The sequence below is a fragment of the Castanea sativa genome, chromosome 6, assembly GCF_040712315.1.
Source record: "Castanea sativa cultivar Marrone di Chiusa Pesio chromosome 6, ASM4071231v1".
NCBI lineage: Eukaryota > Viridiplantae > Streptophyta > Magnoliopsida > Fagales > Fagaceae > Castanea > Castanea sativa.
This window is the reverse complement of record NC_134018.1, coordinates 60,857,025-60,881,986: the sequence shown is the minus strand read 5'-3', so window position 1 is coordinate 60,881,986 and position 24,962 is coordinate 60,857,025. Positions and strand designations below refer to the sequence as shown.

Here is a 24,962-nt window from a genome sequence, read left to right as displayed (position 1 = left end):
ACTAGCCCTAATCAGTTTATCGAAGTCTAGGCTGCTTGAAGAAGAGAGTCCAACCTTGTTCTAGGCTTTAATCAGTTGATTGAGTCTAGGCTGCTTGAGGAAGAGGGTCCAACCTTGTTTTGGGCTTTGAAACATGCCTAGCCTATAATGGTTTTATAGCAAAACACCCCTTAAGCTTCATTGTAGGCCCACTAAGCACAACAAAGTTTTCCCCGTTATGGTAAAAGGGTAGGTTCAAGGGGGGACTTGGAATCTAGGATTGACTATCAAACCTGGCCCATTTCACATTTCAATTTCCCTCAAGCCCACATTCCGACACAATCTTTAATTCCAAACTAACGACCTTCGAATCTTTCCAAATTAAAGCTTGTCTATTGGCAGCATTAACAAAGGATGTTATCTTCACCCTCAACTCCGCAAAATCCCCTTTTGTGCGAAAATTCCACTCATTGTGAGTCAAAGTCAACTCCTTCAATCCAAGTCATTTTGGAAGTTGCTCCAGAAATCACAATTCCTCCAATAATTCAGGATTGTCTCCCACAACAGCACCATCGGCAACGTCTGACATCACTGCCGCGTAAGACTTTGGTTTTCCCTATGTGTCGTTCCCGCACTTTGAGGAACCCCAAATCATGTATATTGTCTTCATCGTGGTTTCACTATGTTGTAGAGGTCCTATCAATAAATATCCGCAATTCAATGCCTAACCACACTAGCCACTACGCTTCCTTCCTTCAAGTACAATTATTGACTCCTTTCGCCAACCTATGAGGAGTTCTGTAATCATCAAAAATAGCCCTTTTGCATTCAAGTAACGTTGGATAATAAACACCTTCTTCCCCTCACGTATAGAACGCACAAACTGCCCATGATTGTTCTTTGTCAGCACTCATTTCGTGCTCTCCTTGCCCATAAAGATCGACCAAAAAGAATCCCTCCCTCTTATAGATATGCAGCAAGAATGTTGTTTGTTCTCCACCACCGAGAATTCAAAATATTTTGTTTCAATGAAGAAAAAAGTCGAACCCCCCATTCTCGCGAACTGAGAAGATTACCTCCTCCTTACCCATGGACCTCCAAACTTGCCGTCACAGACAGCAGAAGAGGTCCGGCACAATGGCTGGTGGCTCCCGAGGAAGAGTTTTGCATCTCTCATGTGCAAAGGAGACCAAAAAGGAAGGAAAAAAATTATAGTTGCTTGGTCTAGTGTAGAAGCTAAACAAAGGGCAATGGAACACACCGCTGGTGCTAATTGGTTACATAACTTTCTTCAAGAGTTAGGCTTAATTATTTACTCTCATCCCACTATCCTATGATAATCAAGCCGCTATCTAGGAAGCACTTGCATGGATACCGGTGCAGATACAAGACGGCGACACTGAAAATTTTGAAAAAGTAGGACATGGGTACAATGAGAATATGTATATTAATTAATAGTAATATATATATATATATATATATATATATTTCAAAGCTTATAAAATTTGTTTTATAACAGATATTTATTTGTTTTTAAATAGTTTTTAAGAATTTGTTTAGAAGCATATTAAAGCCTAGCTACTAATAATATATACATGTGCCTACGATCTACCTAGATAATAAAAAAAGAATTGTAAAAAGTTTCATTTTAACTATGTGGCCTGATGAATGGACTTTAACTCATAAAAGAAAAAAAAAATGAAAAAGAAGCACCTCAAGAAGTTAAAAGGGGCAAAGGGGGAAACAACTACTGATGAAGCACATGAGCTGGACAAAACGAGGTAAAAGGTTAAAGGGGAAAAATTGGAACAGAGGAATAGATCTAAGAGCTATTTGCTCCAAAGAAGAAGAAGAAAAGGAAGAAGAAATGAAGAAGGCTGGCGTGATGTGAGAAGAAGAAGAAAAGGAAGAAGAAGGCTAGAGAAATGTGAGAAGAGGAAGAAGAAGAAGAAGAAGGAGGAGGAGATCTGGGTGAGTACAGCGTGTTCCAGATCTACTTTTTTTTGGGGGGGGGGGGGGGGGGGACACAGACATGTCGCAACCGTGTCCCGGCCGTGTCCATCAATTTTCAAAAAAGAAAAAATGGTTGGGACATGCATGCAGCCATGTCCAACACATGTCCCGTGTCCCATACGTGTCAAACACTGACACAGCAGCCCAGATGTTGTGTCCATGCTTTCCTGGCTACTATACACATTGCATCCAATCCAATTTTCCATGAAAGAACCAAGCATATTTAAGTAGATTTCTGTTTTGTGAGAGACAAGATTCTAAGTGGAGCCATTGCTACACCGTTCGTGAAGTCTGAAGACCAACTTGCTGATATCTTTACAAAGGCATTACATATGAATCATCTAGAGTGTATTTGATCCAAGCTGGTTTTTCATGACATATATGTTGCAGCTTGAGGGGGAGTGTTAGTGAGTTAAAGAAATAATATTGTAGTGTTGTAGTGTTGTGCTATGCAGGTATTACCCTTTTAGAAGAGTCTAGAATATTCAGGTGATGAGGTGTCCCTACCGGCTATCACCATTAGAATATTATCCATCATATTGTAACAACTATTCATATATAATAGTGAACGGAATGAGGGCTGATGTCCACGAATTTCAGCTACTTGTTTTTGAATATTCTTCATTAACATCTCTAAATAGTCCTAACTGCCTGCACTAAGAAAATACCAACATGGAGAAAAAGAAAAATCAACTACTTACCTTGCAGAAAAGTAAGAAAAGCATAAGTGATGAATATGCTCAAAACACTTCCAAAGACATCTGCATCAAGAAATGCAGCAAGAGATCTAGAAGGACTCCATGCAACAATTAACATTGCCTGAAAACCAGAACTTATGCAGACTGTAACTTCCATCGAGAAAAAGATCAAAAAGTAATAACACATTTTCAAATATTAAGGCTACCTGGAAAGACAATATAAAAAATATCCACATTCGATTAAAACTTCTGTAAAGGTGAAGAAATGTACGGAATTCCACGAAATTTGTTTTAGGCTTCCTTTTTCCAACAGCAGCTTGAGTAGCTCTCTGCCAAATACAAATAAACTTCAACAGTATTCTTTTAGAAAAAGCATACACTACAGGCACGTATATATGTGTACAAAAATATATGTTTAAAGTATGATACATACATATATATATATATATATGCATATAAACAAGTAGGGGTTTGGTGGGGCGTGGGGGGAGGATTGTCTTAGTTAGTTGTGGGTTGAATGACTGCTTTTAGTGCACATGAGGTAGCACCACATGGGACTATAAGTTTATAACCCACTTGATGTTGACCTTGTTCTGTGCTCTCACAAAATTTCACAAAGCTCTCAGTTTTGGAGATCTACATGCCAAAGGATTACTCGCAGCCTAATAGTGTAATATATTGTTAGACAAATAAAATGCTTCTGTACTTGTGTTGTATGGGTGGTATTCTTCTAGACAGCCTAGAAGTTTCTGGGAAGTTTTTAGTGTTGAGGTGTCCCTACCAGCTGTCCATTTTGAGAATATCCCTCGTCCTATAGTAAAAAATTTTAGATATAAGGAACAAAAAGTAAGAAGGCTGTGAATTAGGTATTTCCAGTACCTTCTTTGTATAATTACTGCTTTTTTTTTTCCTTTTTTAACATGGTACCAAAGCAATAAAGTTCCGTTTCTAGTCTATTTTCCCATTACTTGGAACTCAATGGGTTTGGAGCGTGACACTATATTATTCTTAGAAGGGCAGTATTTATTATACACTGAGTTTGTGAAAGAGTTTTTACCCTTCTTAGAAACCATTGAATAATTATTTCTTAATACCAAATAAATTTACTAGAATGATACGTACAAAAGTATGAGTGTGTTTGGTAAGCCTAAGAAAGTCAGGTTTTTTGGATAATATTGACAGGTCTCATCTCAAGAATAATCTTTCCCCTCCTTTTCTACAGGAATTTCAACAAATAAGCATATTACTAAAGCTCATCCAACCACACTTATAATCACAAGCTATTAGCTACAAAATAATTAAAATAAAAATATACCTCATTTGCAGGTTGTATTACATCAGAATGCCCAAAAAAATCTGCTTTGGGGTTCATTGGCCATTTTAGCCTACTAAAGCATCTGTCAGACCTAGAGAGAGAGAGAGAGAGAAACAAAAAGATTCTTTCAGCTATTAAGATTTAGTATATGCTGGAGTACGAAACAGAATTTACAATTCAAGAAACTCACCAGAAGTACTCATTTAGGTCATCATAATTTCTCCATCCTGAATGGCTTGCCTTGCCTCCTTTGTTACTTTTAACTTCCTTTTGCATAGAATGGAAGTCAAATTTCAGAATGAAACTTATGTACATGTAGCAAAAACTAATGTAGGCAGTACAATATCATAATTACCTTGAGTAAGACCTGGTAGATAGGGGTTATAACTTCCTTCAAAAAATATTCTTCATCACGTGCTGATATTTGATCTGTGTCTCCATTAACATGACGGACATTGCTATCTAAAATCTCATTGACCTCGTGGGCCATCTTATACAATTAACAAACAAGAGTTATTTTCAAATTTGAAATATTTTTGAAGCATATTAAATTATGGTATAATTAATAAATCATAAATTGTACGTCAAGCACAGGTACAATTAAGTCATAGTTATAAGATAATCACTTTATATTTTTTTTTAAGTAGTCTACATTCTAAAAATAAGACAGATTAGTGGTCAAGTTATAAGTCAATATTGCTAAACCCAGAAAAAGAAATCAGCATCTAGAAAAGAAAAGTATTGTTATCCAGCTTTACTTAAAATATAGTTGATTGAAATATATTAGTTGGGAGATTGTAAGTAAAATTATTATGCTATTTACCATATCTAACCAAGTCAAAAGCGAAATAACGTGAGGCTCTATATTGGGTATGCTTATCTAATTGAAAGGCCTGAAATCCTTATGATTTATCATTATCATCTCCAACATGATAATAATATTTAGCATGTGTTATAATATTTGGGGAATTAACTTCAATTGTATAAATAAGAACATGAACCTATTGTTGAATGAATATGATAGAAAAGTTTTTAATTATTTTGCACTGACTTAAACACACAATTATATTTTTATATTTTGCATGTTATTAAATTTATTTTTTTCTTTTGCTAGACTTTGTTTCAATTGTTCCCAAAGCAACTAAATTTGTGCAAAAATTTTATATTCCAAATCATTTTCTTATATATATATAAATATTTCTTAGCAAAATAACCTTTAAAATTCATTTTGCATAGATAATTAGTGCACCACCTATAAATAATTAATACATGAAAATAAATGCATTTATCCTATTAATAATGTTTTTAATCGCATAGCACAAATTTAGGCTACTACAATGTTGGTTCCATATATATTACATGTCATTAAAAGGAGTTAAGAAATGTATAAGATTAATATATTTAAAAATATGAATATGTTACTTTTGCAAATTCACAAATATTTAATGATTTTGACTAATTTGAGTACAGAATTATTTTTTATATTCTTGATTGAATGTGTAATTAAATTTGCTTTCACTTTTTGATGGTTTTTGTTTCAATTGTTGCCAAAGCAAATAAATATAAGGAATAATCCCATGTTCCAAATCAATTGTTTTTTTATAATAAGTATTCCAAATAAATTATCTAATATAAATTTTATAAAAATAACCATGTAAATTCTTTTTTATAAATAATTAGTGCTTCATCTAAATATACTTAATAGATGGAAATAAATTCCCTCACCTAATTAACACATAGCTAATGAATAATCAATATATATATAAAAGCAGAGACCTCATACGGGAGAGTATGAGGTTCTGCCATGTGGCACACCCTATGAAGAGAATTGAAATACATTAACTCATATAAGAGATAAGAACAAATAAATTATTGACTTTTGATTTTATTTGGTTCAATGTTTTAAGACTTTTCTAATTAAAAAAAGATATTCTTTGTATTATTTGGTTCAATGTTTGAAGGCATTTCATCTTTCACGCATACACACAAAACACTTTGAATTTTAATTCACTCTTTTCACCTCTTGCACTTCTAGCCCTTCATATATACCTATCTATTGCCCTTTATGCTATCTCATGTCAAATACATATAGACAAAAAATAATGTCATTTACCTTCAATCTTTCCAGACACCTACTTAACTCTAACATTGTTGCTTCATCTACTTCTACCCCGTTTGAGTTGGCTACAACCAAGGAAGGAGGGTTTGCGTTTTATATTGAGTGACAATGGTGATTACAATTTTGATGTCAACGTCCAATGTTGTAAATTTGTGGGTTTTGTAAATGATGTGATTAAGTGTGGGTGTTTAGGATGTGTATTTTGTTTTAGAATTAAGGAGAGAGAAAGACACATTCTATAAGAAATTTTATTCTATAATTTTTCTCCGAATTTTTTTTTTTTTCATTACTTCAATTGAATAATTATAATGAATATGTGTATACAATTTATAATTGTTGCTTTTTTTTATGAACTCATTACTAATAAAGTTTTGTAACAACTATACTATAATACATATACAACATTCTCCAAAATCATCTTATATAAAATATTATAATATTATCCGTGCATTGCACGGGTAACTTACTAGTTTAACATAAATGCAAGTTCTGGTGAGGTGGAAGGCTAAATGAAGAGAATTCTTTCTCCTTGTGCCACATGTCAAAACCTTAAGACATCAATAGTTGAAGTTTCTGGTTATATATATATATATATATATATATATATATATATATATATATATATATATATATATATATATATATATATTGTTGATTGAACCTTCTTATTCCACTACCAAGTCTCCCTAGTCAAATGCCCAAATCCTTAAGAATCTTCAAATACTTCTTTAGCCACTCTTTTAGTAAAACTAGCCACGTCTTTACCTGCTAAGGAACCAATGCCTGAGGGCCCTACACAGTAAGGAGGTTATAAGCGTGCCCTCAAGAGGGTTCAACTATAGTAGAACCTCAGCCCCACAAGTCCCAATAACATTAATCAGTTGGCATCTTGAACAATCTAATTTTTGATGATAATACTTATCATGGCAATAACATGGCAACCAATCTTTACGCATAGTTGAATGGAAGTTTGCTAGTGCAATTAAAGAAACCATATGTTTTTGGCATAAGAGAAATTCAGTAAACTAACAACCCCTCAAAATAAGAAAGGCTCCATCATTAAGTGTACTTGAATGATATCAAAAGAAACATACATTATGGAAGATGTAGCAAAGGCATTCAGGCATGAATCGAACATTTGAAGCTTCACCCCATATAAGAAGAAAAAGTCCAATATAAATAAGCTCAAATTGCTGTCTGTCACAACCTCTAGGAAACCTGTAAAGTGCGAATATGAAATAAAATATCTTAGCGCCAGTGTTGCAAATTATGGTATGGTACCAACTCTAATATGCTTATAACTATTAAGGCTTAAGATCTGGACAGCAAGAAAATCACTTACTTAAGATTTGGTTCACGGCACAAATAATTGCACCAGGAAGTATAGTTCTTGAAAATGTTATCCTTCAACTTCGGTACAGTGGCCCTATCTAGCTGCAACAAGCTTCTTATCAATCTTCAATACATAATCACATAAAGATGCAACTTAAGGAAGTTACTGGCAAATAGAGAGACATGAAACTCAAATACCAGAAGGAAATATGAAGCAGACAACAACAAATAGTAAAATGAGAATACAAATCTTTTGTTCCAATTTTTGTGTTCCACTTTATGCTCCACCAATCATGGAATGCCTCATGTTTTATTTTATCTCATTTTAAACTTTGGTAATTTTATAAGGAAAATCAAACAAATACATGGCAAGTTGTAATTAGTGGAATATAAAGTGGAACACAAAAAGTCGGTCATATTCGTATAATGAGTTACCTTAGTTCGACCTTCACTTTTTGTATTCCTTGTGTCAATATTGGCCAGTAATAATATTAGATGCTCCCTCTGATTTGCTACATTCCCTTTCTTCATACCCCCAAAAGGATAAAATAACACAATTTGGTCAGATGAACCAATGTTGCCCTCATCAAAAATTTATGTGATAGATTAATATAACATTATAACTAACAGCTATCCAAATGGTGCCAAAATCATCCAGATTTACATGAAAAAGACATTTTACTTAATAGTATAGCTAGAATCACCAAGTCCTAAGCGAAGGAAACCATAAGAACCTCATTTGGGTCGATCTATCTAAATATCTATTAATCTGTATATACAAACATTCAGGAGAAAATTCTCACATTGCTTAAATTTCAAGAAAATAACAATTTTGCTAGTTCTATTTGTGATGCCCCAAACTTATGGATATTGATTAAGTGTGTGTTATGTGAGTCTAATTTCTGAGTCCCACATTGGACATATATTGGGTAGCTCTGGGCTTTATTAACAACTACAAGAAAATTTAATTGTGACTATACTAGTCCTTTTAGAATATAACACAAATGTGACTAGAACTTTTCCATAGGCCGTAACAAAAGGTATCAGAGCCAACCCGATAACCCTGTATGGGCTCGAAGACTCTACCCCACAACAATGTTGGTAAAATCATGATTAAGCGCAAAGTGCAAAGCGCCAAAGCTCAAGCAAGGCACATTCAAAGAAGTGAGCTCTTTTGCATTTTTTTTTTAATCAAAATTGAATTGTAGCCATAGGATCTTAACACTGTTGATATAAGCCATTGATTTGATATATAAAATTCAATGTTATGGTGTGCTGCTATACACTTCTATAAGACCCATTTAGGACCGCAATCACTCCACAGTGTACCATTGATCTTAAAGTGACTAATTCTTATAGATTTATACTTATTAAGTCGTTAAATTATTAACTAATATTAGTAATTATTCATAATGCATTATGGGTTCCGGAGTTTTGAGAAAGGATATTGAGGAAGTACTCATATCGAGATAATTCAAAAAATAAGAATGACTTGACTTGCAATATTTGTAGTAAAATTGCAAAAGGAGGGGCTTCTATAAATGTTATATGAATTATATAAAACGTTTTGTTTCAATTTATATAATTATTTGATCACTTGATTGTTGTATTGCCATTAATAATTATTTTCAAATTTATCAATTTTTTATTTAATGTGCACTTCACTTCAATTAAGTGCACATTTGAACTTTGCACCCAACACTTTTACCAACACTATCCCACAAAGTGGACCCTAACAAGGACGTTAGAGATTTAAGTAGGCGAAATTGTGATGCCCCAAATTTGATTGGATATTGATTAAGTGTGTTAAGTAGGCAAGAGACCTATTGATTTGTTGAAGTCTTTGTTAACTAGGACTTTGTTTAAGTGGCCTCGTATTTGGGGTCTTACTCATTGTATTTCTATGTCTGATTTCCTTATCTCTGTTAGCTCTTCCCTTTGATTTTTTTGTATTGGATTCAAGTGCTGTGAGCTTACTATCGTAAACACGTCATACTTTTCTTATCAATAAAATCCTTATTACCTACCAAAAAAAAAAAAAAAGTGTGTCGAGTATGTGTGTTTAGAGTCCCACATCGAACATATATTAAGTTAACTAGGCTTTATTAACAACTACAAAGAGCCTCAATTGTAAGTAAACTAGTCCTTTTGGGGTATAGCACAAATGTGGCTAGCGTTTTTCCTTGGGCCATTACATTATTACACAAATCCTTCAATTGAACTATCATTTATGGGAAAGCGATTTAAAAAACAAAACAAAACAATACCCCAATGGGAGTGAGAATCGGAATCCTTGTGAGATGTGAAAGAAACATATTAACCGTTTTAAAGATCAGCGGAGGCAAACAACCTTTTGGCATTGGATTGAAAGGCCAAAGCCCAATCCAATCCAGAGGGATGCCCATAAGGGCAACCCTTTTGTGGGGTTGGAAACTCCTAACCCTAATTAAATTTTGCAGGATATTTAAGAGTATTTTTTTGTGATACACAGAGAAAAACAAGTCAGCCCTCAAGAAAAACCTAAGCGCCCTCTCCCTCTCTCTCTCTCTCTCTCCATAGATAGCTTTAGGCAAAAGGACAAGTGTTGGTTTGGGTCTTGAGAGAATTGGGATGAGTGTTTAAGAGTGTATGAGTTAGAGTTGATAAGGATTAAAGCTAGGGTTTCAAGAATGTGTGGAAATGGTGATGCTGAAGTGGTTTATGTCTATGGAATGTGTAGGAAAGTATATACTTTCCATATTATTGAAGATCAAATCAAGGCATTGGATTCTTGGAGAAAATCATGGGATTGGAATTCAAGAAGAAATTGATTGCTAGAGGAATATTTGGGATTGAAGCAATCAATTCAAAATTGTGATTCTCGTGTATGTAATTCCCATTATAAAAATGGGTTTTATTGTAATGTGTCATCATCTAAATGAATGAAGAAAATGTAACCCTTTGGATTCTTGTCCCGTGGATGTAGGCCTTGTGGCCAAACCACGTAAAACTCTCATATCTTCTCTCTTTCCTTTTCTATACTCTATCACAAATTTCTACATAATGAATGGGAAATGAGAGAGCTGATTAGGGGCTGCTTTGAGGGAGCCAAACCTCCAAGGAAAGAGTGAGAACCAAAATTGACAGAGAGATTAAAGAGAAAAGCACAAATTGCATTACTTGTCAATTATGAGCACTAAGTAGAACACGAGAGTTTAAATACATTGCCAAACTCAATGGCTATTAGTTGGCCTTTTCTAACATGTGCTAAAGATGTGTAATTACATTTTGACAGGTGTTAAATAAGGCCACCAACTGACCCTAACAAACTAGTTATCCAATTAATTCTTGCATGTGTTAACGAATTCATGCATGTGCTAGACCTTGACAATTGCGTCTAACACTAGAATAAACCTAATATGAGCTCTAACTCAACCCCATCAACTACAAAGATGTCTCTAGACTTGAGGGAGCTGCTCTTAAAATTGGAAGTCAATATGAGTCTCCAGTGCTGATTGGCACTTCAAGAGCAATTGGAAGTGCCAGTGCTGACTTACTGACTGCCAATCAGTTTTTGCCTTCAGAATGTGTCGTTTTGCTGCTTTTGACTTCTAAGATTAGGTTCCCATCTAGGAAAGCCCTAGGTTTTGGTTCATGGATAAACACATGTATGAAAAAATCTTGATTCCAACTCATTAATGAGTGTATGAGGTTGTTGAAATAGTTGCAATGGTTGGAACTTCCAGAACAAGTCATGCTAATATATGCCAACAATATTTTTTTTATAAGTAACATAAAAACTTTATTAAAAAGAACTCAGCCCAATACACAGGAAATGTACTAAAGAGGCAAAAACATCAAGAAACCAAATTACAATGATCCAGCAAAACAGGAAGGGAAAGACAAGAAAAAGATGGTAAAACTAAACACCATTCGAGAAGAGTAAAAAAGAAAAAAGACTTAAACTCAAGAATAGACCGTTCGCATCCCTCAAAACTTCCAGTATTCCATTCTCGCCAAATACACCACATCAAACAGTGCAGCACAATCCTCCCTATAGCTCCATTACGATGTCGCCTGAAATTGCATGACCAAGAATCCAACAAATCCACTACCCTTTGCGGCATCACCCAACAAATACCAAACAAGCAAAAGACCATACTCCACATCTCATATGCTATAGGACACTGAAGGAAGAGATGATCTACAGATTCCCCACACCTTTTGCACATATAACACCACTCAAGAACAACAAAATGCCTCTTCCGAAGATTATCCGTAGTTAGAATCTTGCCTAAAACAACAGCCCAAGAGAAAAAAGCTACCAGAGGAGAAACCTTCGATTGCCACACCATTTTTCACGGAAAAGAAATGACAATAAAAGGGGATAGAGAATTATAATACCCACTCACCTTAAAACCTCGACCACTGGCTGGCTTCCAACAAAGTTTGTCAGAACCGCACCTTCATGGAATAGATCAAAACCATAAACAAATCTAAAGATTGTGACTCTTAATCATTCACTGAACAACGAAACTGTAAGTCCCAAAATATTCTCTCATTTGTGTAATGCATAACCTCAGAGACCAAAACATCCATTGTCCTACTAATATTATATAAATCTAGAAACGCCTCCTTAAGAGGACGATCCCTACACCACACATCATCCCAAAACTTCATTCAAGTACCATCACCCACATCATACTGAAGGAACTTGGAAAAATTCAACCAGCCACTTCTAATAAACTTCCACATACAAACACCATATGCCCCAGACACAGATTTTGTACACCAACCACCCCACTCATTCCCATACTTCGCCCCAATGACCCTTCTCCAAAAGGCATCATTCTCCAAACCATAACGCCACAACCATTTGCCTAATAAGGTAGAATTAAACCTTCTCAAACACGGAATGCCTAACCCTCCATTCTTCACTGGCCTACATACCTTAGACCAATTTACTAAATGAAGTTTACGTTCATCACCAATACCAGTCCAAAGAAAATCTATCTATAATTTCTCCATCCGCTTAGCCACCTTAGCTGGAATAGGGAGAAGAGAAAAAAAATAAGTAGGCAAGCTAGAAAGAGTACTCTTAATAAGGGTAACCTCACCCCCCTTAGATAAATGCAACATCTTCCATCCAGCTAGCCTTCGCTCCATTTTCTCCAAAATAGGATTCCAAATCGTCTTATCTTTAAAGGTAGCACCCAACGGAAGACCTAAATATTTCAGCGGAAGAGCAAACTCCCTACAACCCAATATCTCCACTAACTTATGTAGATTATGCACATCCCCAACTGGAACCAATTCAAACTTTCCTAGATTAATTTTTAACCCTGACACCTCCAATCTGGAGAGAATCCCACACAGAGTTGTTATATGATTGATGACAGCATCACATATCATCCGCAAACAACAAATGAGACACCGTCATCAAGGAACTAGTTGCATTCCCAACTGTAAAGATTGAAAACTGTCCTGCTGCAATAGCTGCATACAACATACCACTCAAGGCCTCCATGACAATATCAAAGAGAAAATGGAATAAAAGATCACCTTGTCGAAGTCCTCTAGAACTCCCAAAAAAATCAAATGGGGAACCATTGATCAAAATGGAGAATTTAACATTTGATATACAACACCTAATCCACCTTCTCCACTTTTCAGAAAATCCACACCGCTGTAACAAAAACATGAGAAACTCCCAATTCAGATGGTCATACGCTTTCTCAATATCCAGTTTGCACAACACCCCCAGAACCCTTGCCTTCAATCTACTGTCTAAACACTTAGAAGCAATAAGGACAAAATCTAAAATTTGTCGACCTTTCACAAAGGCATTCTGGGAATCTAAAATAAGACCATGTGTCATCCTACGATTGGCTAACACCTTAGCAATAATCTTGTACAACCCTCCCACCAAACTAATAGGTCGAAAGTCCTTGACATCCACAGCATCATTTTTCTTAGGAATGAGTGCAAGAAAAGTATCATTAAGACTCTTTTCAAATGCAGCATAGCCATGAAAATTATGAAACACAATCATAATATCTGTTTTCACCACGCTCCAATAAGACTGAAAAAATGTCATTGTAAAACCATCTGGACCTGGCGCTTTATCACCATTGAAATCATGGACCACTCCAAATACTTCATCCTCATCAAAAGGTCTATCCAACCAAATAGCATCTTCCTTAGAAATTCTAGAAAAAACAACCTCATCCAAAAGAGGTCTGTGGACCTCATTCTCCGAGCATCACTGCCTATAGAAATGAGTAATACACCCCTCAATGATCCCCTGATCCATAGATAACTCCCCATCCACCATAAGCCTATTGATAGTATTACATCTTCTGTGGGAATTTGCAATACGATGAAAAATTGTGTTCCTATCTCCCTCTTTAAGAAAGAGAGTCCTAGATTTTTGCCTCCAGCAGATTTCTTCCACCAAAGTTGTTTTTTCTAACTCTCCACAAATACGTTCCTTTTCCATACTTTCCTCCGCTGTAAGAACACTATCATCCTCGATAACTTCCAACACATTAAAATCCTTCCACAAATTCTGCACCCTAAGTCCTACATTATTGAACTCCTCCACATTCCATCTCTTCAAATCCAATTTCAACATCTTCAGCTTGTTTGCCAAAGTATAACTAGGAGTTCCATGGAAATGAAAGGACTCCCACCATGGACACACGCTTTCCACAAAACCCTCATCCTTTAACCACATGTTCTCAAACCTAAAAGGTTTTTTGCCTCCTTGGAAATTCCCACCCTCAAGTGGGATTGGAAAATGATCCGATAGCGACCTAGAAAGTCCACATTGACAAACAAATGGAAATTTCTCCTCCCAATTTGCTGACAAAAGAAACCTGTCCAATCTAGATCTGGAAGCAACCTCTCTAGAATTAGACCAAGTGAAATTCCCCCTAACCAGAGCTAGATCAATAAGGCTTTGCTCTGAAATAAAAGCTAAAAATCAATGCATAGTTGTAGTGAAATTTGCAGAACCAGAACATTCAAAAGGAAACTGCACCACATTAAAATCACCTCTCACACACCAAGGCATGTCCCACCAACTACATAAGCCAGATAACTCCTCCCATAAGAAACTTCTATCTCTATCACAATGGGGTCCATAAACACCAGTGGATGCCCAAACAAAATGATCCGCCACATTTTTGAATTTACAAGAGACTGAGAAACGACCCACCGCTTCCTCCACCTTATCCACAACCCTATTTTCCCACATCAATAACACCCCACTTGAATCACCCACAAAGCCTAAGTAGAGCCAATCCACGTGTTGGCCTCCCCACAAACTACAAATGACACCTCTATTAACTAACTCCAACTTAGTTTTTTGCAGACAAACAATATCTGCTTCCTAATTTCGGATCAAATTTCTAACCCATAGCCGCTTATCCTACTCATTCAACCGTCTCACATTCCATGAAACAATTCTCAAATTCATTGATGCACTACAACAGCCCATCCTACTCATTCAACCCTCTCACATTCCATGAAACAATTCTCGAATTCATTGATGAACTACAACAGCCCGATCCCTACTAGCACTCCTGCTCCTTTCATTGATGCACTAACTCTTTAAACTCTTTAATTCACGATGCCCTCTGTGCCCAGCCTTAACCATCTTTCTCTGAGAAGCTATATCAAGCATCCACTTTTTTCTTCGAGCTTCTAAAGCTAAGAGCAAACCTGTAACTTGTTCTTCGAAACCCTCTAGAGAGGTCCCAACATATTTCTGGAAAGCTTTAATTCTATAAGTTACCATTGTGACAACTTGGTGTTATCTACATTCCACCATACACCCTATATCCTCAACTGGAGGAATCTCCGTAACCACTGAATTATCCATCACCAAAGGTGCCACTACTAACAGTTCACCCAAACGTTCCCAATTGAACAACCTCTCATCAAAGTCCCAAGCCTCACCCTCCGACCCTATCTCAGAGGCAACAGAGCCCACAACACCACAACACTCAGAAGCCCAGCTAATAATGTCCCTCATTAATAAGAGAAGCCAGACCTGGATTAACTACACCCTCCTATGCAGGCTGATCCGACACAGACTTAGGAGAACGATATGCGGAAAGCGGAACAACTATTTTCCTTCTATCCCGAAGTTCAAGCATCCAATCTTTGGAATTACCCCATGTTTTGCTCAAATCTCCAACATAATCACTGATTCTAGGACCAAAATTGTGTGGCGCTTCGGTGACAATCGGTTTCGTTTTCTCCGATCCCTTTGCATGCTGAGATGACACGACCAAATTAGTCTCAATATTCCCCTCTTCCAACCCCATTCCTACCACGTCACTCATCGGATTGCTAATACCCACCTTTTGTGTGTAGAGTGGCGGCTGATCTGGCAGCTTGCTTGAGAGCACCAGAGAAAGCCCAATAGCTGTGTCACATGCAGTGAAAGGAGGAGACACCAACGACCTAGACCCAAGAACCACCTGATTAGGCAAGAAAAGAGAAGTGCCAGCTATTGCAGTGTTATCACAAGCGAGAAGCGAAGACCCGATCCCCGAACCGTGACAACCCGAGACACTCGGTTGAGATGAAGCCACACTCGACTTGCAAGCGAGAGAGGAGAGCACTTTTGAAGATGTAACCGTATCACCGTATCGTTAGAGACCAAGACACTTGGCTGGGTTTCAACCGATTTAGTGAGAGTGGATTTTGTACTGATATGTTGTAAATTAGACTTATGAAACATAGCTTTTTGAGGCCCAGCTTGGGCTTTGGGCTTCCACGCAGAATCAGGGCCAAAATGGGCAATTAGTCATAGTTGTTGAAGAATATAATTAGTAGGCATTGGTTCGAAAGTAAATATAATTCTAACATCTCGAGTCTAAGAGAGTCTATTTTGGGGGCCAAAATCGAGTCTCAAAGACTCGATTTTCATGGTCTATCACGTCTGATATGGCATTTTATCCACGTGGTAACCACCTGAAAATCGAGTCTTAGAGACTCAATTTACAAACCAAAAAAATTTCAAGACCCTCTCGAAAAAAAAAAAAAAAATCCCAGAAATCGCGACCTGGGTCTCGCGGCCTGGGGTCGCGCTGCCTGGGTCGCGCTGCTAGGTCAGCGGCGATGGGCCAGAGCTTGTGCCGAAAGCAGATGAACAGATGCACAGAGAAAATGAAACTCAGAAAAAAGGAGAAGGAAAATAAGAAAAAACAAGTGAAAGTTATAAATCGAGTGTCAGATACTCGATTTCCAGGTGGAGTCCACGTGGAAAAATTGTCACATCAGACTTGATCCGACCATGAAAATCGAGTCTTTGAGACTCGATTTTGGCCCCCAAAATCGACTCTCTTAAACTTGAGATGTTAGAATTATATTTACTTTCAAACCAATGCCTACTAATTATATTCTTCAGCAACTATGGCTAATTGCTCATTTTGGCCCAAAATCAGGCCTTGGCTCTCTTCCATTAGTCAACACAGCTTTAAAGTTGTGTGTCTTATTCTCTCAACTGGGCCCACCTCATTAATCTTAGAAAATAGCACATTCCACTTCCCTTCATTCCCACTAGGGGTGTCCAAATAGAACTGAAAACCGACCCACCCGCCCAAACCGTCCGCTCCGACTCGAGAATCGGCCTATCCGACGCTGGTGACGGGTCGGCGGCAGGTCTCTGCCCCTTGCACATGAAAACGACGGGTCGGTTGGCAATTTGAGGCTGAGAAACTGATTTTCAACCGACCCGACCGTATACTGACTAGAAAACGCTAATTTTTAATCCAATTTGAGGAGATCCGGCGTGAACTCGAAGAGATCAAGCGAGATAGCGCTGATTTTCTGTCTGATCTAAGGAAATCTGGCGTGAACTCGAAGAGATCGGCGAGATAGCGTTGATTTTCTGTTCGATCTGAGGAGATCTGGCTTGAACTCGAAGAGATCAGGCGAGATAGGGAAAAATCCGGCAGAGTTTCTCACAATCCGAAACTGATCGAGACCGATCCGTACCCGATGAAAATCCAACCACCCGAACAGACTCCGTTCACCGGTCGGCAGCGGGTTTAGGCATGGAAAACCCGAAGTGATTGGGTTGGTTCCGGGTTGGGCACAAACCTGACCCGGACTGACCCATGGACAACCCTAATTCCCACGTTCCACACGCAAGGAAATATCCAAGGTCAGTGTTGCATTAGAACTTTTATTCACAACACCATTGATGACCGATGTGATATCCGCCCCAACATGATCCTTGTCAATCCCAAAATTATCTCCACATGAAATATTCGGTTTCAAATTTTGAAAACCTGAAATTATCTCCTTTCCTTTATTTCCAAAACCTCTAGACTTCTGCTCTAATTTCTCCTTCACCACCACTAGTTTTATGGGGGCGTATGCTTAACACCGATATTATATTTAATCGGATGGATTGTCTTTCTCAAATGGATTCCAAAACCTCTCCAGCCGCTCCCCAATATCTCTTCCAGTATGACAATGAATCCCCTTTGGCAGCCTTTATCTAATTTAGAGAACAACAAAAAAGTGCCATGGGCATTGGACCCCAACTGAAGAATAAGAATTCTATCTCCCTCCCTAACCGTTCTCGCAAACTGACCCGGATTTTGCTTAGATGTCAACTCCTCAACATGAAACAAAATTCTCTTAGCACTCTCCTTACCCATACAAACAGAACGTAAGGAATTCCGACCTTTTTCATAAATAATTAATAAGAAAACAAACCCCCTTCCTCAGTTGCAAACTCAAAAGTTTTTGATTCAATGGAAACAAATGTAGAACTTCCCTTAACAGAATCAAAAAAGACCGCAAAACACAACTAGCACAATAACAAACTGGGGAAAGAACATAATCTATGGCTTATTCGAGGTAGCCAGGCCTCGTTTGTGACTAATCTGAGGTTCATCCCCATATTCTATATATCTAATACACTAATATGTAATTGTTATAGGAAACAACGTGCTGAACCCATGTAATAGGAAAAAGGTACAAGCACAAACATTATTTAGTTCCTAGTTTCCTCCATATGTTCCAATGAGAATTTAAACTAACTATCCAAAAGGAAATTAGAGAACAGCAATGTTATTTTTTTTCTAGTTTGCAAAACGCTTCGAGTAAGATTCACATCCTGATTATTTCATGTTGTCTCAGGAAGTGTGATTTAAGAATTCAAAGTTAATTACCAAACACAACATAGATATTATTTATATATGTGTGTGTGTGTGTGTGTGTGTGTGTGTGTGTGTGTGTGGGTGATTACAATAATATTACTATTTTCCCCCTCAAACTGGGATATGTATATATCTTACAATCCCAACTTATCACATAACAAATCCAAATAAGGCTTACACAAAGTTTTGGTAAACATATTAGCTACCTAGGCTCCTATAAAATCATTAGGGTAGCAATTGAGTTGTAAAATATGAAATATTCAGGTTAAGAGCAGAGAGGGGAGAAGAAGAGAGAAAGAAACAGACACAGATAGAGAATAGAAAAAATGGTTTAGGGCTTGATCAATGAGTCCCTCCCCTTAGCAGATATTTATATGTATTAAAATGATATGACAAGATAACAAGAATACTATTACACTAATAGAAAACAATAACAAGCTAATATAAAAAGTACAAGAGTAACTCTAACACTCCCACTCAAGCTAGAGCATACACAACAAACATTCTGAACTTGGAAGTAAGTCGTGGAAAGGAGGCACGAACTAATGGCTTTGTGCCCATCAAAAAAAAACTAACGGCTTTGTGAGAATGTAACCCACTTGATCTGAGCAAACATATAGAGTGACAATTTGGTGCCTCATCAATAAACCTTAAACAAAGTTACAGTCAACTTCAATATATCTTATTTGCTCATGGAAAACAAGATTATTAGCAGTAAAAATAGCAGTTTGATTGTCAGAGAACATCAGCGTAGGAGTAGGAACATCAATGCCCAAGTCATGAAGAAGAGAGTGAACCCATAACATCTTGTAAGAAGTATGAGGCATGACCTAATATTCAGCTTTAGCACTAGAACTAGCGATGACATTCATGGTGACAATGAGACTGAAGCTAGACAATTGGCAATAACAGAATCTTATCAGCGACAAGGGACAAGCAAGACTACAACAAAAGCTCAAGTCAGCATCGTTTTAGTCAAGCAATGACAAGATCAAGCTGAAAGACGAGACTACCCAAGTTGGATTTGGTCACAATAGGTGTGATAATACTTGGTGACAGTTGGCAATGGTTATGGGTCAGCGAGGTTTGGTTACAAGTTATAGCTGATTGACCAATAGTCAACTAAGCTCGTTAAGGTCAACAATGGTCAAATTGTAGGTTTTTGGGGTTCAAGAAGTCAACTATGCACCATGGGTCAAAAACAATTGGATTGTGGGTTTCAGAAGTCGGCGGTAGTTGACTATGCATGACAGAGGTCTGATGGCTTACATTGGCACTCTGATACTATGTAGGAGGTAATTGAGTAGTTTTTATTAGTAGGAAAAATTACATAAGCCCCATAGGTTACTCATAACATTAAAGTCTTTTCTTGACAAGCAATTGATACTTTTTAAGAGGATCAACAAGAGAAGCAGACTGTTTAAATCTTTCACCACACAATTGCTGAATTAACCCTCACTAATAGCTTTATTAGTTTTCAAATAATAACAATAATGATAGTGACAGTGACAGTGAGGAAGCTAAGAGACAAGATTAAAGAACAAAGTTGAAAACAAAATTGAATTTGAAAATGTAAATGTAAATTAATATAAGTAAAAAAATAAAGAAAAATTAAAACAAAAAATAAATTTCCATATAAGGGGTAAATATACACTCAAAAGTTATTTTTTATACGTAATGTAAATTAAAATATGAACAAAAATATCATATAAACCACAGACACACAACCTAAACCGCCAGAACTATGTATTAGGTAATCCAGAAGAACTCCTAGTGGGGATCAAACCCATGATGTATGGGTTTAGAGCTCATTCCGAGTCTCCAACCACTAGGCTACACCCTAAGAGGTTAATCCAATGTAACTATTTGATTAATTAAGAGTAAATTAAGAAAATAAATAAACGTACTAGCATTAAAAGTTTGACAATATATCTGAAAAGTTCCAAGAAATTTTATTCATGATTTGGTATCTTTTAAGAAATTTTAGTATGCCCAATCTTTCTACTTTCTACCATGACTCTTGTCTGCAATTATAAAAATCTATGTATAACAAAATGCTCTAAAAAGGGTGTTGCAGAATATGAAAATAATTTTAAAAACAAGAGAGAGATATGAAGACAATTGACAGTTCACCTATGCCATGTACTATTTTGTTTTAAACTTTTTTTGAAGTGATGCACCATTACAAATTAGAGAAGTGTAACTAAAAAAAATAAAAAATAGAACTGCAAAATCTTTCATTAGGTTGTCTGTATGTTTGCTTTATTTAATTTTCAATGTGGGCTGGTCCTCAAAACATAAAGAATTACAATAGAACTAGTTATCCTAATTGGTGGGAGGGATAAATTCTAGACTCCATTACACACAAAAGTGGAGAGCCGTTGGCTTTTTCTTTTTTCTTTTTTGGTGGGGAAAGGGGGGTGGATTATGAATATGGGGCTCTCAATACAGACTTTCCCTCTGATAGAAAATCCACCAAATGAGAATTTTGTCCCTTGAAAAGCAAAAAGCAGGCCCTTTTCTTTTGGAAGAGGAAGGCAAATGTGCAACTATAACAAGAGATGAGCTTTTCTTTTGTACGAGGGGTTTCCCCAGAAACCCCTGGCTCTGCCCTTTAATAGTGACCAAAAAAAAACTCAACGCAAGTAAGTTGTGCCTAGTGGTATAAACTGCGGCTTCATTAAGGGGTACCCAAAAACCAGGATTTCAATGCCAATTAGCAACTTAAATTTGGTGAAGCGGTAGCCTAAGCAAAAGGCAGAATTGAAATAAGATTTAAAAGGAGAAATTTAAGACATAGTTTACCTGAAATCCAAAAATGGATGAAAGCCAATCAAGTATATCATTGATAGATCTAACCCTCCCCATAGGCATTGCGGAACTGTCACCAGCAACACCGGGTGTTGAGTGGATTTTAGGCATTGGAAGATTGACCACATTACGTAGAGCATCAACCGCTGCCTTGATCTATATCATTATTTAAAAAGAAGGAAGAACAATAACCAAATGGATTAATTAAAAAACATTTGATGAGCACAAAAAAATAACCAAGATCATATAAGATTCATTTAACAACCTTAGGAAGCTCCATAATTGCTGGTTTCACCTCAACTGCATTCAGTGGAAGAATGTTATAGTGTACATATTGTTCATTTCTCCGCAGGACATCTCTGGCAAATCTTTCTATCTGTAATGACAAAATCAATTGAACATCAACACTTCCGGTCTTTTACACACCAAATGGGTATTAAAAGAATTCCTGCCAGCTGGAAACCAAAAAGAAAACAAACAAAACCTTATCATCAACTTTCCCAGAAGGTACAACTGCCTTCAGCACCTCATACAATACTGTTTCAATCTGAAAAATCTTTGCCATTTCCTCCCTTCATCAGTTAAAAAAAAGAAAAAAAATAAATAAATAAATAATAAAATGCACTGAGTAATGTGCTTAACAAACTTTACGCATGTCAACAGTTCAAACTTCAAAGTCAAGCCTCACGGTAATTTTTTATGTTCTCTTTCTCTGATGTTCTCCTCATAGAATTTCTGGTAATACAACTGAATCTCTGTTGGGTCGTCTGTTGAAAGGGTGTACTTTGCTTTGTCTTCTTCCTGCAAAAGAAATTTTAAAGTATTAAGAATGACATTCAAGCTCTATTTTTATTTTCAATTTTAATCCTAAAAATTGCACATTTGACCTTTTCATAAAAGTTGATGGTGTAAATTAGATCAGATATGGTTTCCAGCTGAAAGCATGAACACAACAAACACAAGGAGTTCCAACTTCCAACATGATATAATATGCAAGAGAGATATGGACAAACATGAAATGAGATGCTCAGATGAACTATAATAACAACAAAGCAGCTGAAAATTTATTTCCAAATTTTATTGCATAATATAATGGTGAAGAGCTTGTGCCAAGACCCTTCACCACAACATCCTCTTGCTATTAGATCAGTGGCATCATAGACTAAAGCTAAGGTGGTTGTAGAGCACAGAGATTTAATGCAGGACTTAAAATAAGATGAGGGAAAATAGAAAAATGAACCATAGAATCCTTGAGATGAATAAAACAGCAAAATGTCATTTTCTATATAGTCACAGTCTCAAACTGACAATTTAATAACACTCATCTAAGTCAAAAGGAGATATAAACCAGACCATCCTCCAATCAATTTCTTCTTTTATCAGTAAAGGAAAGAAAAGAATCTGTTAAAAATTAACTACCACCCCAAGTCTCTGTGACAAAGAAGTCTTGAATTGGCGAACACCACGTCCAGTTGAATTTGGATCCATCACACGTGCCTTATCTAATGCATGCTTGCGACCTAATTGAACAAAACATAAAAGGGTCAAAAACAACTAATAATATCTTTTTGTACATAGCATGAGAAGCATCATTGGCTAACATGTCAAACACCATGTTTCTTTAATGCAGGGTTTAAGTTTTTGCCATCCTTATTGCAAAAGAAACTGATTATGTGCTTGTATGAATATGCTAAATTAGGGAATTCCTATCAATGTCCATGACTCCATGAAGAGGATAAATTTATGATTTTCTAAAAAGTTGCAATATTTTAGTCTAATAATAAAATATTATTATTATTATTATTATTATTATTAGTTTAACCTCTTGGGAGAATCAATAATTTAACATAACATCAGAACAGGAGCAAGAGGTCATAAGCTCAATCCTTGTCCCCATTTAAAATCCCACGTGCTGGGACCCGGAATGTTTGATACCTTAATATATTTGTCAAAATGTTCTTCTTCTTTTTTAAATGTTCAGAATTACAACCTCTAACGCATTTCTCGTCTGGTATTCCATTTTGTCATAAACAATTATCAAATTTAATTACAATTTTGTTCATTTTGTAAGAAAAAACAAAAAAAAAAAGGTCTGTCTAAATAAAGGTTTTAATTAAACATGTATATAGCAGAGTAGAATAGGACATAAGTCTGTAGCACATAAAAAGAAGTGGAAGAGTGAGGCATAATTACAGAGATAAGCGACTCTGGGATTTTCATTCTCGATCTCGTTGGCGACGCGGAGAATGGGAGTGATGGAGGAGAGGGACGAGGGCACGAGCTCGCTGTCGATGACGCTCTCGTCATCCTTCCGTTGGTCCACCGTGCGCTTCCGAATCCGAGGAGGTAACTTCGTCGGCTGACGGCCCCCGCTGGTGCTCGCCATTCTTCCGTACGGTACCAATCTCAGTGAATTTTGCTCTAATTTCACTTTTCTTCTTGTCTTGTTTTTTGGTGTTTGTGTTTGGGTTTGAGTGAGAGTGAGAGTGAGAGTGAGAGTTGAGGAGAGTGGGAGTGAAGAGACTGCTCATATTGCCTTCTTTTTAGTTTTGTAGATTTGAGCAAGAGATTGATACTTTGGAAAAGGGATGGGGCAAGGGATTTCTCTCGATGGAAGAAAGGAACTAAAGAGAGGAGATATGTCTTCAAAGTGGTGAAGCTTTTCGCTTCTTATTCAGCTGGAAAGTGGCGGGAACATCTAGGCCTGCTTTTCGGATTTTTTTTTTTTTTTTTTTTTGCATTTAGCATTATTTTTTAAACATTTTAGAGTAACCACATCAGCTCGTGTAAAAATCTCATCTATTTTACACAAAAAATCTCCTTTTAAAATTTTACACATTCATTTTTACAAATCACCCACATCAGTTCATTTATCCCATCATCTCTATTAATTAAATAATAATTTTTTGACTTTTTTTAATTATATATCGCCAACCGCGCGCGTTTATTTATTTTTTTGGTAATTTCTCTCTCTCTCTCTCTCTCTCTCTCTCTTCATTTCTTCTCTTCATCATTTCTGATTCATGTCTCTCTCTCTCTCTCCTTCTCTTCATTTCTCTTTCACTCACTCTCTCTCTCTACCCATCTGTCTACCTCCAACCCACGCCGATCTCCGATCTACAGCACCGATCTCCGATCCACGCCGAGCCCAGCCGCGATCTTCGATCCACGCCGAGCCCAGCCTCGATCGCCGATCCACGCCGAGCCCAGCCGCGATCTCCGATCCTCGCACCGCCGAGCCCAGCCGCGATCTCCGACCACCGATCCCAGCTCCGATCTCCGATCCCCAGATCCACGCCGATCCCAGCTCCGATCTGCAGCTCCGCCGACCAAAGCATCGTGGGTGTGTTTTTGTATCTGTGTGTTTTTTGAGTTTGTTGAGTTGTTTGAGTTTGTATCTGTGAGTTTTTTGAGTTTGTTGAGTTCGTTGAGAACGGAGAAGAGAGAGGAAAAATGAAGCGAAGGGAAAGAATAAAATAATCCATACACGAGCTACAGTACTCGTGTATATTTACACGGTACTGTAGCTC

The 24,962-nt window shown here is 36.9% G+C and overlaps 1 protein-coding gene across 1 annotated transcript in view; it reads right to left on the bottom strand.

The window, feature by feature from the left end:
* LOC142641534 (callose synthase 7-like) overlaps window positions 1–24,044 on the bottom strand; it is a 66,393-nt gene extending 42,349 nt beyond the window's left edge. Inside the window, exons 1-14 of the mRNA XM_075815971.1 lie at window positions 23,626–24,044; window positions 22,852–22,952; window positions 22,121–22,233; window positions 21,917–22,004; window positions 21,698–21,808; window positions 21,427–21,588; window positions 7,892–7,981; window positions 7,467–7,558; window positions 7,219–7,342; window positions 4,361–4,495; window positions 4,196–4,272; window positions 4,006–4,096; window positions 2,897–3,019; window positions 2,694–2,811 (exon numbers count right to left, since the gene is read on the bottom strand). Coding sequence (XP_075672086.1) covers window positions 2,694–2,811; window positions 2,897–3,019; window positions 4,006–4,096; window positions 4,196–4,272; window positions 4,361–4,495; window positions 7,219–7,342; window positions 7,467–7,558; window positions 7,892–7,981; window positions 21,427–21,588; window positions 21,698–21,808; window positions 21,917–22,004; window positions 22,121–22,233; window positions 22,852–22,952; window positions 23,626–23,818 — 1,618 coding nt within the window. The 5' untranslated portion in view covers window positions 23,819–24,044. The remainder of the gene's footprint in view (window positions 1–2,693; window positions 2,812–2,896; window positions 3,020–4,005; window positions 4,097–4,195; window positions 4,273–4,360; window positions 4,496–7,218; window positions 7,343–7,466; window positions 7,559–7,891; window positions 7,982–21,426; window positions 21,589–21,697; window positions 21,809–21,916; window positions 22,005–22,120; window positions 22,234–22,851; window positions 22,953–23,625) is intronic.
* Window positions 24,045–24,962: the final 918 nt, after the last annotated feature.